Source organism: Salvelinus sp. IW2-2015, linkage group LG11, assembly GCF_002910315.2.
Source record: "Salvelinus sp. IW2-2015 linkage group LG11, ASM291031v2, whole genome shotgun sequence".
Taxonomy (NCBI): Eukaryota; Metazoa; Chordata; class Actinopteri; order Salmoniformes; family Salmonidae; genus Salvelinus; species Salvelinus sp. IW2-2015.
Window position 1 is genome coordinate 26,310,599 of NC_036851.1, and position 15,377 is coordinate 26,325,975.

The 15,377-nt window shown below is 44.4% G+C and overlaps 1 protein-coding gene across 1 annotated transcript in view; it reads left to right on the forward strand.

Annotated features, from left to right (window-relative positions):
- The window catches only part of LOC111970591 (cadherin EGF LAG seven-pass G-type receptor 2-like), a 109,089-nt gene that overhangs the window by 74,129 nt on the left and 19,583 nt on the right, over window positions 1-15,377 (forward strand). The window contains exons 9-19 of the mRNA XM_023997405.2: window positions 2,057-2,236; window positions 2,418-2,531; window positions 2,679-2,853; window positions 3,007-3,148; window positions 3,242-3,362; window positions 3,544-3,727; window positions 4,319-4,420; window positions 4,559-4,653; window positions 12,524-12,733; window positions 12,953-13,136; window positions 13,370-13,694. Coding sequence (XP_023853173.1) covers window positions 2,057-2,236; window positions 2,418-2,531; window positions 2,679-2,853; window positions 3,007-3,148; window positions 3,242-3,362; window positions 3,544-3,727; window positions 4,319-4,420; window positions 4,559-4,653; window positions 12,524-12,733; window positions 12,953-13,136; window positions 13,370-13,694 — 1,832 coding nt within the window. The remainder of the gene's footprint in view (window positions 1-2,056; window positions 2,237-2,417; window positions 2,532-2,678; window positions 2,854-3,006; window positions 3,149-3,241; window positions 3,363-3,543; window positions 3,728-4,318; window positions 4,421-4,558; window positions 4,654-12,523; window positions 12,734-12,952; window positions 13,137-13,369; window positions 13,695-15,377) is intronic.

A 15,377-nucleotide genomic window follows, 5' to 3' on the forward strand; every position in this document is an offset into this window, starting at 1 on the left:
GACTGCACCGTATTGAGGGGAGGATGGATGGGGCCATGTATCGCGAGATCTTGGCCAACAACCTCCTTCCCTCAGTAAGAGCATTGAAGATGGGTCGTGGCTAGGTCTTCCAACATGACAACGACCCGAAACACACAGCCAGGGCAACTAAGGAGTGAGTAAGAAGCATCTCAAGGTCCTGGAGTGGCCTAGCCAGTCTCCGGACCTGAACCCAATAGAAAATCTTTGGAGGGAGCTAAAAGTCCGTATTGCCCAGCGACAGCCCCGAAACATGAAGGATCTGGAGAAGGTCTATATGGAGGAGTGGGCCAAAATCCCTGCTGCAGTGTGTGCAAACCTGGTCAAGAACTACAGGAAACGTATGATCTCTGTAATTGCAAACAAAGGTTTCTGTACCAAATATTAAGTTCTGCTTTTTTGATGTATCAAATACTTATGTCATGCAATAAAATGCAAATTAATTACTTAAAAATCATACAATGTGATTATCTGGATGTTTGTTTTAGATTCCGTCTCTCACAGTTGAAGTGTACATATGATAAAAATGACAGACCTCTACATGCTTTGTAAGTAGGACAACCTGCAAAATCGGCACTGTATCAAATACTTGTTCTCCCCACTGTATATATATTTTTTGCACAGTCACAGAACTCTACACAATCACGCACACTGACACTCCAACACACACACACACACACACACACACACATTTCTAGTGACTCTTCTCACACGCACACACACACACACTCACATACAATCTTCATTTACGCTGCTGCTACTCTGTTTATCATATGTCCTGATGCCTAGTCACTTTACTGCTGTACATATCTACCTCTATCACTTCAGGATCCCTGTACATTGTAAATATGGTATTGGAACTGACCCTGTAAGCTTCTTACTTTCCTCGTGTTCTTGTTTCTTATTTCTTGTGTTTTTGTTCTACCTCGTCTTAATTTTAGTGCTTGATTGATTACTGTGTTGTTGGTTTAGAGCTTGCAAGAAAGGCATTTCACTGTACTTGTGCATGTGACATTAAAACTTAACTTGAGTGACTGTAGGTTAGTTGGTGTAAAGCTCCACCTGTTGGCTGTCCGGGCAGCACCATGACTTTAAATAGTTGGCAGGCTGTCTCAACACCATCAAATAACAAACGCTTTATCTTGAGATCTGAGAGCTGCCATTTCAGGCCTTTCAGATTGCAGCTGTTGTGTTTGTCTAGTCAGGTACCTCTTTTGAAGTCATAACCGTCCAGCAGCTATTTTAAAGTTGGTGTATTTTAAAACAGGGCACATATTTTACAACAGTATTACCATAGATTGTCTGATGAGGAGGAGAAGAAAAGCTTACTGACTGAGCATGTGATGTATGTGTACCAGTATAACTTTCGTCCGTCCCCTCGCGCGAACCAGGGACCCTCTGCACACATCAACAACAGTCACCCACGAAGCATCGTTACCCATCGCTCCACAAAAGCTGTGGCCCTTGCAGAGCAAGGGGAACCACTACTTCAAGGTCTCAGAGCAAGTGACGTCACCGATTGAAAGGCTATTAGCGCGCACCACCGCTAACTAGCTAGCCATTTCACATCCGTTACACTCACCCCCCTTTCGACCTCCTCCTTTTCCGCAGCAACCAGTGATCCAGGTCAACAGCATCAATGTAACAGTTTAACTTTAGTCCGTCCCCTCGCCCCGACCCGGGCGCGAACCAGGGACCCTCTGCACACATCAACAACTGACACCCACGAAGCATCGTTACCCATCGCTCCACAAAGGTCGCGGCCCTTGCAGAGCAAGGGGAACCACTACTTCAAGGTCTCAGAGCAAGTGACGTCACCGATTGAAAGGCTATTAGCGCGCACCACCGCTAACTAGCTAGCCATTTCACATCTGTTACATATGTATACTAAAGAAGTTCTCTCTCTCTCCTGCATTCTCTCACCTTTCTTCCCATCCCCTTCTCCCTCCCACCCTTTCCCTCACCTCTCTCTTCCCATCCCCTTCCACCTCTCTCTCCTCTTGTCTCCCTCCCTCCCACTCTCATTCTCTCTCTCTAGCTGCGGGAGGGCAGTGTGGTGATGGGCCTGCAGAGAGGGGAGGACTCCACCCTGTCCCGGGTAGAGGAGGTGACGGTGAACGACGGAGACTGGCACCATCTACAGCTGGAGCTGAAGGGTGTCCCGGGGGGCGCGCCCAGACACAAGGCTGTGCTCTCCTTCGACCATGGACTCTACACGGTGAGACACTGTTAGAAGACAAACTGTAGCTTCTGTATTTTAATTACATTTAATTGAAATGCTGTATGTATGTATTCAGGGCAGTTAGCATGTGTTATGTACATAGGCCAGTATATAGACAACAAGTCAGCAGAGTGTATATGAATGTATCTAATGTGTGTGATCTGATCTACATATCCAGGCCAGTATGGAAGTGGATAATAAGCTGAAGGGGGCGAAGGTCAAGACTCTGAGTGTCGGGGGCATCATTGGGGCTGATGGGAAAATACAGCATGGCTTCCGCGGTTGTGTCCAGGTCAGTTCTCTTCTTATCACTCATTCTCTCTCTCTCGCTCTCACACACACACACACACACACACACACACACACACACACACACACACACTGTATTGTCTGTCCATGTGTCTGAGTGTGTTCTGCCTGCTGTGTGTGTGTTCCTTAGGGTCTGCTTGTGGGGGAGACCTCCTCCAGCTCGGTGTCTCTCAGCATGTCTCAGGCCAGGAGGGTGAACATGGAGCAGGGCTGCAGCGTACCAGACCCCTGTGTCTCTAACCTCTGCCCCTCCAACAGCTACTGCAGAGATGACTGGGACAGCCACTCCTGTACCTGCCTCACTGGTCAGTCTGCCAACCATCATCATCCTCTTCATTGTCATCATTATCTTCATCCTCATAATAAAATTTTACAACGATATAATACAACCATATTGCCTTATGTTGATCCCTCCCAAGCATAACTTAAGAATTTCTATTGTGTTGTTTACCTGTCAGGTTACTATGGCGATAACTGCATAGACATATGTGCACTAAACCCCTGTGAGCACCAATCAGCTTGCACCAGGAAGGCTAGCTCCTTCCGTGGCTACACTTGTGACTGTCCCAGCAACCACTTTGGGCAGTACTGCGAGAGAAAGTAAGTAGGATCTTTTTGGTCCATATCACTATAAAGAAAACTATCAGAGTGTATCTGTGGTCCGTGTTCCTGACTGTATGTGTCCCTCCTTAGGACTGACCTGCCGTGTCCCAGGGGTTGGTGGGGACATAAGACCTGTGGTCCCTGTGACTGTCAGACAGACAGGGGCTTCGATGCTGACTGCAACAAGACCAGCGGGGAGTGCCGCTGCAAGGTCAGCCAGCTAACTACTGAGTCTCAATGTCAGGATGTTTGAAGTGGACAGGGGCGATGGGTGAAACTGCACTGTGGGCTGGTATTTCATTGACAGGGAAAATGTACTTTCATCCCTACCTCCCTCCCTTTTCTGTTCCCTCCCCATCCATCTCTCTCTCTATCCCACTCCCTCTTCTCAGGATAACCACTACCGTCCAGAGGGCAGCGAGGCGTGTCTGCTGTGTGAGTGTTACCCAGTGGGCTCCTTCTCGCGGGCGTGTGAGAGAGAGAGCGGCCAGTGCCAGTGTAAACCAGGGGTCATTGGGCGCCAGTGTGACCGCTGTGACAACCCATTTGCTGAGGTGTCGCCCAATGGCTGTGAAGGTCAGCATTACCATACATCACATGCTTCAGAAAACTGCATCATGGTTGAAATGTATTTGTAGCCCAGACTGATTCATTTAGTTCACTAATTTAGTAAATTAATGGTTATAGAAGGCCTTTTAAAAGTTTTTTTTGTGCGAAGTGAACATTAAAGGTGCAATATGCATAAATCGCTCCGCCATTTCCTGGTTGCTGAAATTCTAATAGTTTGCCTAATTTCAGTTATCTGACAAAACAAGTGTAGAAAATCATTGTACCGTCTAAACTGCTGTGAAAAATATTTTCAATAACCAAAAATATATTATTTTCAGCTCCTTTTAATATGGTGTACAAAACTGAAAGTAAAAGACACAGGAAGCATAGAACGGGAAGCATAGAAATAGTGCACAAACAAACTTGCTTTCAATGAGAATGACAGATCTATAACTCACATTTCTATGTGAATTTGGTCGGGTCGCCTAAAAAGTTACATATTGCAGCTTTAATAATTAATTATCTGTCATACATACAGTTACACCTGGACAATTAATTGAATCAGCTTTCCTTCTCTCCTTCTTTCTCTCCCTCTCTCTTTCTATCCCCCTATCTCAGTGATCTATGACAGTTGTCCCCAGGTGATAGAGGCTGGGATCTGGTGGCCTAGGACTAAGTTTGGTCTCCCTGCAGCCGTCTCCTGTCCCAAGGGATCTATCGGTATGATGACTCTGTGGCTTAGCTAATACAGTATACTATATAGCATATATAATAATTACCATTATATAATGGAATGGCTGAAACTCTCCTTAGAAACTCTCCTCATGCACATTCCCTCCTTCTCTCTTTCTCTCTCAGGCACAGCTATCCGCCACTGTGATGAACACAAGGGATGGCTGCCCCCCAACCTCTTCAACTGTACCTCTGTCACCTTCACCAAACTCAAGGCCCTGGTGTGTACAGCTCCTCTACAGCTAGCTCACATTTATATGGATCAATTCACTTCAGTGACATATGCTATTAAGTTGAATGATGAACTGATTTTATTGCTATAATATAGCAGAGTTGGGGCCTTTTATTTTACTTTTATTTCAACAGGGCTTCACCATTGAGACCAAGGTCTCTTTTAGTGTGTGTGTGTGTGTGTGTGTGTGTGTGTGTGTGTGTGTGCTGTCTCTTATACACATCTAGATGTGTATAAGAGACAGGTGTGTGTGTGTGTGTGTGTGTGTGTGTGTGTGTGTGTGTGTGTGTGTGTGTGTGTGTGTGTGTGTGTGTGTGTGTGTGTGTATTTTAATGGACAAAGAATTTGCTTTTCTTAAAAAACATGGACATTTCTAAGTGACCCCAAACTTTTGAACGATGGTGTACATGCATACAGTAGCAGTCAAACGTTTGGACACACCTACTCATTCAAGGGTTTTTCTTTATTTTTACTATTTTCTACATTGTAGAATAATAGTGAAGACATCAAAACTATGAAATAACACATAGAGTCATGTAGTAACCAAAAAAGTGTTAAACAAATCAAAATATATTTTATATTTGAAATTCTTCGAATTAGCCACCCTTTGCCTTGATGACAGCTTTGCACGCTCTTGGCATTCTCTCAACCAGAATTGTAAATAAATCACAGACAGTGTCACCAGCAAAACACCATCACACCACCTCCTCAATGCTTCACGATGGGAACCATACATGCGGACATCATCTGTTCACCTACTCACATTTTTTGGACTCATTGGCCCAAGCAAGTCTCTTCTTCTTATTGGTGTCCTTTAGTAGTGGTTTCTGTGCAGCAATTCGACCATGAAGGTCTGATTCACGCAGTCTCCTCTGAACAGTTGATGTTGAGATGTGTCTGTTACTTGAATTCTGTGAAGCATTTATTTGGGCTGCAATTTCTGAGGCTAGTAACTCTAATGAACTTATCCTCTGCAGCAGAGGTGACTCTGGGTCTTCCTTTCCTGTGGCGGTCCTCATGAAAGCCAGTTTCATCATAGCGCTTGATGGTTTTTGCGACTGCACTTGAAGAAACTTTCAAAGTTCTTGAAATTTTCGGGAATTGACTGACCTTCATCTCTTAAAGTAAGGATGGTCTGTCGTTTCTCTTTGCTTATTTGAGCTGTTCTTGCCATAATATGGACTTGGTCTTTTACCAAATAGGGCCATCTTCTGTATACCACCCCTACCTTGTCACAACACAACTGATTGGCTCAAACGCTTAATGTAATGGCATATTTTCTCTATTCCATCCAATAAATATGACCACTGCCCTGGTCAGGGGCTATTTCAGACACACTCACCGCAGGCTTTACTGCACATCTGTAGAGATGATGGCAGTGTGGCACTTCAGATTGCAAGTTTACAAACAAAAGGATGCTTGTTCGTTCAAGCATATGAAACTTAGACTTTCTAATATAAAAGATGGGAAAACTTAAATGTTCCTGATAATTCCTCTAATTCTAATAACTTACAAGAGCAATAAATTAAGTCTATTGTGTGCAGTAAATTCAAGATATCATGCGAGCAAGTGCGGTCAAAAAACTATACTGCTCCCCCGTCTAACCAAGACTCCTCCTCGTAGGCCCGACTTCCTCCCTCAAATAACCTTTCCTCCTCCTGTAGCCACCGCACAGGCCGCAAAGGGGGTATTCATCTCTAATAATGGCTTCACACTAATATTTCAACTAGTAATGCTCTGGTTATTAAATACAAATTGGCTATTTGGCTCTAACATTCCGGCCCCTAATTGTAAAATGCAGAAAATGCATAATCAATTACCTAAAATATTTCAAGTGGAGGCCATAATTAAAAAAAATATACTGCATCAGAGTGTAATCGTAATTCATAATTGTCTAAGGTCTTGTATAGACTTAGATGTATGGTTGTATGTGGGTGCATGTCGGTTAAGAATCCATAGTTCATGACCACGACATCTTGGGTTGCATGTCACCTAAAGATGGAGGTTGGAGCTCAACATCAGGCTTTTTTCATAGGCTTAGTCTGCCTCAATGAGCAGACAGAGCTTGGTGATGGGCCTGACTAAAATGCTAATCTTTGTATTAACTAAGACGCTCCGGACTAGGTTTTTAGTCCCTGGCAGGGCCTTCACCACGCGTCCCATTAACCATGAGTTTCTTGGAGCTGTCTCATCCATGATGACGACCAGGTCTCCAGGAGTGAATTTTCTCCTAGGGTTATTAACCTTGCTCCTTTCCTGCTTCAATGGGAGATATTCCCTAACCCACCTCTTCCAGAAGAGATCAGCAATGTACTGCACTTGCCTCCACCTTCTCCTGGGGTACAGGTCTCCTCTCTGGAATAGCCCGGGGGGCATGACGGGTTTTGCCCTTAGTAGAAGCAGGTGGTTAGGAGTGAGAGGCTATAGGTCGTTGGGGTCGTTGGTCATCGTTGTTAATGGCCTGTCATTTATGATTGCTTTGACCTCGCACAGAGCTGTTTGCAAAGCCTCGTCATCCGGTGCTTGTTCTTAGAGGATTGATGCTAGAATCTTCTTCACTAGCCAAATCAGCCTTTCCCATACTCCTCCATGGTGGGCTCCTGAGGGAGGATTGAACGACCATTTTACTCCAACGTTCAGTAATGTGTTCTGGATCTTCTTGTGATCCAGTTCCTTTCAAGCCTCTGCTAGCTCCCTTTGTGCAACCACAAAGTGTGTACCGTTATCAGTCCTGATACTAGACACGTGCCTCTTCGACAGATAGATCTACGCAAGTGTTAATGCAGGAAGCTGTGTCTAAGTAGCTAGGAAGATCTAGATGGATGGCACGACAAACAAGGCAGGTAAAAATCACACGCCATCGCTTCACAAAAGAGCGGCCTCGCTTGACCTGTGTAGGCCCAAAGTAGTCCATACCCACATGGGTAAAGGGTGGCAGGTCAGGGGTCACACGGTCCTGTGGAAGGTCAGCCATCTTTTGTTCTCCAGCTTTGGCCTGTATGCGCCTACAGAAGACACAGCTCTTGATGATCTTTCTTGCCTATGAATTGCCACAGGGCATCCAAAAGCGTTGGCTAAGTCTGGACAGCATATGGCCCCTCCCACAATGACCAACCTGCTCATGAATCTGTCATAGCATCAGTTTGGAGATGTGGGAATCTTTTGTCAGTATCATGGGGTTATTCAGCTCCATAGGCATGGATCCTTTACTTATCTGTCCTCCTACTCTCAGCAGGCCTTTATCCATGATTGGGTCCATCTTACCGATTTCTTTAGCACATTGTCTCCCTTTATCTTCAGGTGCTGCTTCTGCTCGTAGCAGATAATTGCTTTCTCAGCTACCTACATGTCCTCCGCAGTGAGGCTTTGTGTCTTGACAGGCAGCTTGAGCTGGGTAGAGGGGGTAATTTCGAAACATTCTGTTCTGGCTTGACCCTCACTAATTTTAAACATCAGCTATCTGATCAGCTAACCGATCGCTGCAGCTGTACACAGCCCATCTGTAAATAGCCCATCCAATCTACCTACCACATCCCCATATTTTTTATGTACTTTTTTGCTCTTTTGCACACCAGTATGTCTACTTGCACATCTATCACTCCAGTGTTAATTTGCTAAATTGTAATTACTTCGCTACTATGGCCTATTTATTGCCTTTCCTCTTCACGCCATTTGCACACACTGTATATAGACTTTATTTTATTTATCCTATTGTGTTATTGACCGTACATTTGTTTATTCCATGTGTAACTCTGTGTTGTTTGTGTCGCACTGCTTTGCTTTATCTTGGCCAGGTCGCAGTTGTAAATGAGAACTTGTTCTCAACTGGCCTACCTGGTTAAATAAAGGTGAAATACATTTTTGTTTTAAGTCGGAGCAGCAGTCCTCTTAGCTTCAGCATCCAAGCAACGGACGTCTTGAGGCTGTTCCATGTTGAATAGTGCTCGATCAGCTTGCTAGTTGGACTCTCCTCTGTAACGCTCACACTATTTATAGTTACATCCTTCCTTACCTCGGGGTCGTCCTGAGGGATAGAGCCCAGCTGTGGATTCTTTGGCCATTGTGTTTCTGGTTTCTCCAAAAACTCTGGTCCTGCCAGCCATCTTGAATCCAGAAAGGTCTCAATGTTCAGGCCACGTGAGGCATCGTCAGCTGGGTTCTGTTTTGTATTGATGTATCTCCACTGCTCTCCTCTTGACAGATCACGAATCACAGAGACTCGGCTTGCTACAAAGGTATGGAATCGTGTAGTCTTGTTGTTGTTATATTTCAGTACAGACTGGCTGTCTGTCCAGAAAGTCGAGTCTTGTAGTTGAATCTGAAGCTCCATTCTGAGCATCCTATCTACTCGCACAGCTAGTGTTGATGCTGAGAGTTCCAGCCTGGGGATTGTCATCCTGTTAATTGGCATCACTCTGGACCCAGCACAAATGCAATGTGAACCTTTTCTTCTTCGCCTGTGAGCCTCAAGTAGCTTGCAGTTCCGTAGACTTGTTCACTTGCGTCACAGAAGTGATGCATCTGAGTAGTTTTAACTGGACCAAAGTTTTCAAGCTTCATGCATCTATGCACCTGGAATCTGGAAAGCTGATCCAACTCTGAGAGCCATCTTTGCCATGGTTTACAGAGTTCCTCTGGAATGGGCTCATCCCATCCACACTTGATCTTGCAGAGCTCTCGGAGGATCTGCTTGTCCTTCAGAATAAAGGGAGCAAGGAAACCTAGTGGATCGTAGACTGAGCTTACAGTTGAGAGGATACCTCTTCTGGTTGCTGGTCAGCCCTTGATCATGACTCGGTAGGTGAATAGGTCACTCTCAATATTCCATTGGATACCAAGCGCTCGAAAGGTAACTTTTCTCTGTCGAGATCCAGTTCCTTTATCTGCTTGGCTTTATGTTGATCAGGGAAGGAGGCCAATACAGCACGACTGTTACTGACCTATTTGGTCAACCTTGAGAGCACAGATCCCTGAGATCTCTTGTGAGAGCTACACTTGAAGTCGGAAGTTTACATACACTTAGGTTGGAGGCAATAAAACTAGTTTTTCAACCATTCCACTAATTTCCTGTTAACAAACTATAGTTTTAGCAAATCGGTTAGGACATCTACTTTGTGCATGACACAAGTAATTGTTCCAACAATTGTTTACACACAGATTATTTCACTTATAATAAACTGTATTACAATTCCAGTGGGTCAGAAGTTTACATACACTAAGTTGACTGTGCCTTTAAACAGCTTGGAAAATTCCAGAAAATGATGTCATGGCTTTAGAAGCTTCTGATAGGCTAATTGACATCATTTGAGTCAATTGGAGGTGTACCTGTGGATGTATTTCAAGGCCTACCTTAAAACTCAGTGCCTCTTTGCTTGACATCATGGGAAAATCAAAAGAAATCAGCCAAGACCTCAGAAAAAAAATGTAGACCTCCACAAGTCTGGTTCATCTTTGGGAGCAATTTCCAAACGCCTGAAGGTACCACGTTCATCTGTACAAAGAATAGTACGCAAGTATAAACACAATCCCAGAACAACAGCAATGAACCTTGTGAAGATGCTGGAGGAAACAGGTACAAAAGTATCTATATCCACAGTAAAACGAGTCCTATTTCGACATAACATGAAAGGCCGCTCAGCAAGGAAAGAGCCCACTGCTCTAAAACCGCCATAAAAAAGCCAGACTACGGTTTGCAACTGCACATGGGGACAAAGATCGTACTTTTTTCCTCTGGTCTGATGAAACAAAAATAGAACTGTTTGGCCATATTGACCATCGTTATGTTTGGAGGAAAAAGGGGGAGGCTTGCAAGCCGAAGAACGCCTACAAACCTGACTCAGTTACACCAGCTCCGTCAGGAGAAATGGGCCAAAATTCACCCAACATATTGTGGGAAGCCTGTGGAAGGCTACCCGAAACGTTTGACCCAAGTTAAACAATTTAAAGGCAATGCTACCAAATACTAATTGAGTGTATGTAAACTTCTGACCCACTGGGAATGTGATGAAAGAAATAAAAGCTGAAATAAATAATTCTCTCTATTATTCTGCCATTTCACATTCTTAAAATAAAGTGGTGATCCTAACTGACCTAAAACAGGGAATTTTTACGAGGATTAAATGTCAGGAATTGTGAACAACTGAGTTTAAATGTATTTGGCTAAGGTGTATGTAAACTTCTGACTTCAACCGTGTATATATACAGTGGGGAGAACAAGTATTTGATACACTGACAATTTTGCAGGTTTTCCTACTTACAAAGCATGTAGAGGTCTGTCATTTTTATCATAGGTACACTTCAACTGTGAGAGACAGAATCTAAAACAAAAATCCAGAAAATCACATTGTATGATTTTTAAGTAATTAATTTGCATTTTATTGCATGACATAAGTATTTGATCACCTACCAACCAGTTAAGAATTCCGGCTCTCACAGACCTGTTAGTTTCTTTAAGAAGCCCTCCTGTTCTCCACTCATTACCTGTATTAACTGCACCTGTTTGAACTCGTTACCTGTATAAAAGACACCTGTCCACACACTCAATCAAACAGACTCCAACCTCTCCACAATGGCCAAGACCAGAGAGCTGTGTAAGGACATCAGGGATAAATTGTAGACCTGTACAAGGCTGGGATGGGCTACAGGACAATAGGCAAGCAGCTTGGTGAGAAGGCAACAACTGTTGGCACAATTATTAGAAAATGGAAGAAGTTCAAGATGACGGTCAATCACCCTCGGTCTGGGGCTCCATGCAAGATCTCACCTCGTGGGGCATCAATGATCATGAGGAATGTGAGGGATCAGCCCAGAACTACACGGCAGGACCTGGTCAATGACCTGAAGAGAGCTGGGACCACAGTCTCAAAGAAAACCATTAGTAACACACTACGCCGTCATGGATTAAAATCCTGCAGCGCACGCAAGGTCCCCCTGCTCAAGCCAGCGCATGTCCAGGCCCGTCTGAAGTTTGCCAATGACCATCCGGATGATCCAGAGGAGGAATGGGAGAAGGTCATGTGGTCTGATGAGACAAAAATTGAGCTTTTTGGTCTAAACTCCACTCGCCGTGTTTGGAGGAAGAAGAAGGATGAGTACAACCCCAAGAACACCATCCCAACCGTGAAGCATGGAGGTGGAAACATCATTCTTTGGGATGCTTTTCTGCAAAGGGACAGGACGACTGCACCGTATTGAGGAGAGGATGGATGGGGCCATGTATCGCGAGATCTTGACCAACAACCTCCTTCCCTCAGTAAGAGCATTGAAGATGGGTCGTGGCGGGTCTTCCAGCATGACAACGACCCGAAACACACAGCCAGGGCAACTAAGGAGTGGCTCCGTAAGAAGCATCTCAAGGTTCTGGAGTGGCCTAGCCAGTCTCCAGACCTGAACCCAATAGAACATCTTTGGAGGGAGCTGAAAGTCCGTATTGCCCAGCGACAGCCCCGAAACCTGAAGGATCTGGAGATGGTCTGTATGGAGGAGTGGGCCAAAATCCCTGCTGCAGTGTGTGCAAACCTGTCAAGAACTACAGGAAACGTATGATCTCTGTAATTGCAAACTAAGGTTTCTGTACCAAATATTAAGTTCTGCTTTTCTGATGTATCAAATACTTATGCATGCAATAAAATGCAAATTAATTACTTAAAAATCATACAATGTGATTTTCTGGATTTTTGTTTTAGATTCCTTCTCTCACAGTTGAAGTGTACCTATGATAAAAATGACAGACCTCTACATGCTTTGTAAGTAGGAAAACCTGCAAAATCGTCAGTGTATCAAATACTTGTTCTCCCCACTGTATATCATCAAAAGTGTAAAATGGTGCTTTAAGAATGTTCTCCCCCTCCCTGGCCCAGTCGGAGAAGTTGGCGCATAACATGTCTCTCCTGGACTCTGGGCGTGTCCAGCAGACTGCAGCCATGTTGGCCAATGCCACGCTGCACACGGTGGAATACTACGGCAGTGACGTAAAGGTGGCCTACCGCCTCACCCAGAGCCTTCTGAAGTACGAGAGCCACCAGCAGGGCTTCAGCCTGACCGCCACACAGGACGTCCTATTCACTGAGGTAACACAATAATACACACCACAGCACAATGCTGCACAGTGTAACACACCACCATGCAGCACAGGATAGGGCAACACATGGCAGCGCACAACAGTTGAATGCACTGCGTATTACCACATGACACAGTACAACATAAATCTCAGATCAACTCTGACATTTGCCCAATACCACCCTATGCCAGTCTGTCTCTCTGACCCCCTGCCTTACTCCCTCTATCAGAACCTGGTGCGGGTGGGCAGTGCCATCCTGTCCCCGGGCACACGGCCACACTGGGAGCTGATCCAGCAGACGGAGGGGGGCACGGCGGCCCTGCTGCGCCAGTATGAGGAGTACGCCAACACCCTGGCACAGAACATGAGAAAGACCTACCTCAGCCCCTTCACCATCGTCACTCCACACATAGGTGAGGGTGGTCTTCTGTGGTATGCCATTGTAGAAACATGGGAGTGATGATGATCGCTTACTGCAAAATAAGTTAGAGATATGCACAGTATAATGTAGAATGTTTATCAGCTGGAATATATGTGTTCATTATTCTTCCATGAGCGTTGAAGGATTAACTGAACGTCTAAACATTTATCTCTTTGTTGTGGTTTGTCTAACCTACCCTTCCTGTGTTGTGTGTTTTCTCCACAGTCATCTCAATAGATCGCCTCCAGAAGATGAACTTTCCCGGAGCCAAGCTCCCTCGCTACCAGTCTCTGAGAGGACTGAGGCCTCAGGACCAGGAGACTGCCGTCACCCTCCCCGACTCCGTCTTTGAGCCACCCTTGGAGACCAAAGGACACCGCCACCTGGACACCTTCCCAGAACCCTTCCTGAGGAACCACACGTCCAACAGGAAGAGACGCCATAGAGGTCCTGACGACCCCGAGCAGGAAGCCATCGCTAGTGTGATCATCTTCCACAGCCTGGCCTCACTTCTGCCTGAGAGCTACGACCCTGATAAGAGGAGTCTGAGGTGAGACCAAGAGAGACTGAGATCTGATTCTATATTAACATACATACAGTTGAAGTCGGAAGTTTACATACACTTAGGTTGGAGCCATTAAAACTTGTTTTTCAGCTACTCCACAAATTTCTTGTTAACAAACTATAGTTTTTGCAAGTCTGTTAGGACATCTACGCTGTGCATGACACAAGTCATTTTTCCAACAATTGTTGTATTTCATGTATTTCAAGGCCTACCTTCAAACTCAGTGCCTCTTTGCTTGACATCAAAAGAAATCAGCCAAGACCTCAGAAAAAAAAATTGACCTCCACATGTCTGGTTCATTTTTGGGAGCAATTTCCAAACGTCTGAAGGTACCACGTTCATCTGTACAAAAAATAGTACGCAAGTATAAACACAATCCCAGAACAACAGCAATGAACCTTGTGAAGATGCTGGAGGAAACCGGTACAAAAGTATCTATATCCACAGTAAAACGAGTCCTATTTCGACATAACATGAAAGGCCGCTCAGCAAGGAAGAGGCCACTGCTCCAAAACCGCCATATAAAAAAGCCAGACTACGGTTTGCAACTGCACATGGGGACAAAGATCGTACTTTTTGGAGAAATGTCCTCAGGTCTGATGAAACAAAAATAGAACTGTTTTGGCCATAATGACCATCATTATGTTTGGAGGAAAAAGGGGAGGCTTGCCCTGACCTCAATCCTATAGAAAATCTGCGGGCAGAACTGAAAAAGCGTGTGCGAGCAAGGAGGCCTACAAACCTGACTCAGTTACACCAGCACTGTCACGAGGAAGGGGCCAAATTACCCAACTTATTGTGGGAAGCTTGTAGAAGGCTACCCGAAACGTTTGACCGAAGTTAAACAATTTAAAGGCAATGCTACCAAATACTAATTGAGTGTATGTAAACTTCTGACCCACTGGGAATGTGATGAAAGAAATAAAAGCTGAAATAAATAATTCCCTCTACTATTATTCTGACATTTCATTCTTAAAAAAATTGGTGATCAAACTGATCTAAGACAGGAATTTTCAACTAGGATTAAATGTCAGGAATTGTGAAAGCCAAATACATTTAAACTCAGGTTAAGGTGTATGTAAACTTCCGACTTCAACTGTATATATGTGTGTGTGTGTGTGTGTGTATGTATGTATGTAATATATATATATATATATATATATAATATATATATATATATACAGTGGGGAGAAACAAGTATGATACACTGCCGATTTTGCAGGTTTTCCTACTTACAAAGCATGTAGAGGTCTGTAATTATTATCATAGGTACACTTCAACTATGAGAGACGGAATCTAAAACAAAAATCCAGAAAATCACATTGTATGATTTTTAAGTAATTAATTTGCATTTTATTGCATGACATAAGTATTTGACATCAGAAAAGCAGAACTTAATATTTGGTACAGAAACCTTTGTTTGCAATTACAGAGATCATACGTTTCCTGTAGTTCTTGACTAGGTTTGCACACACTGCAGCAGGGATTTTGGCCCACTCCTCCCTACAGATCTTCTCCAGATCCTTCAGGTTTCGGGCTGTCGCTGGGCAATACGGACTTTCAGCTCCCTCCAAAGATTTCTATTGGGTTCAGGTCTGGAGACTGGCTAGGACACTCCAGGACCTTGAGATGCTTCTTACGGAGCCACTCCTTAGTTGCCCATGGCTG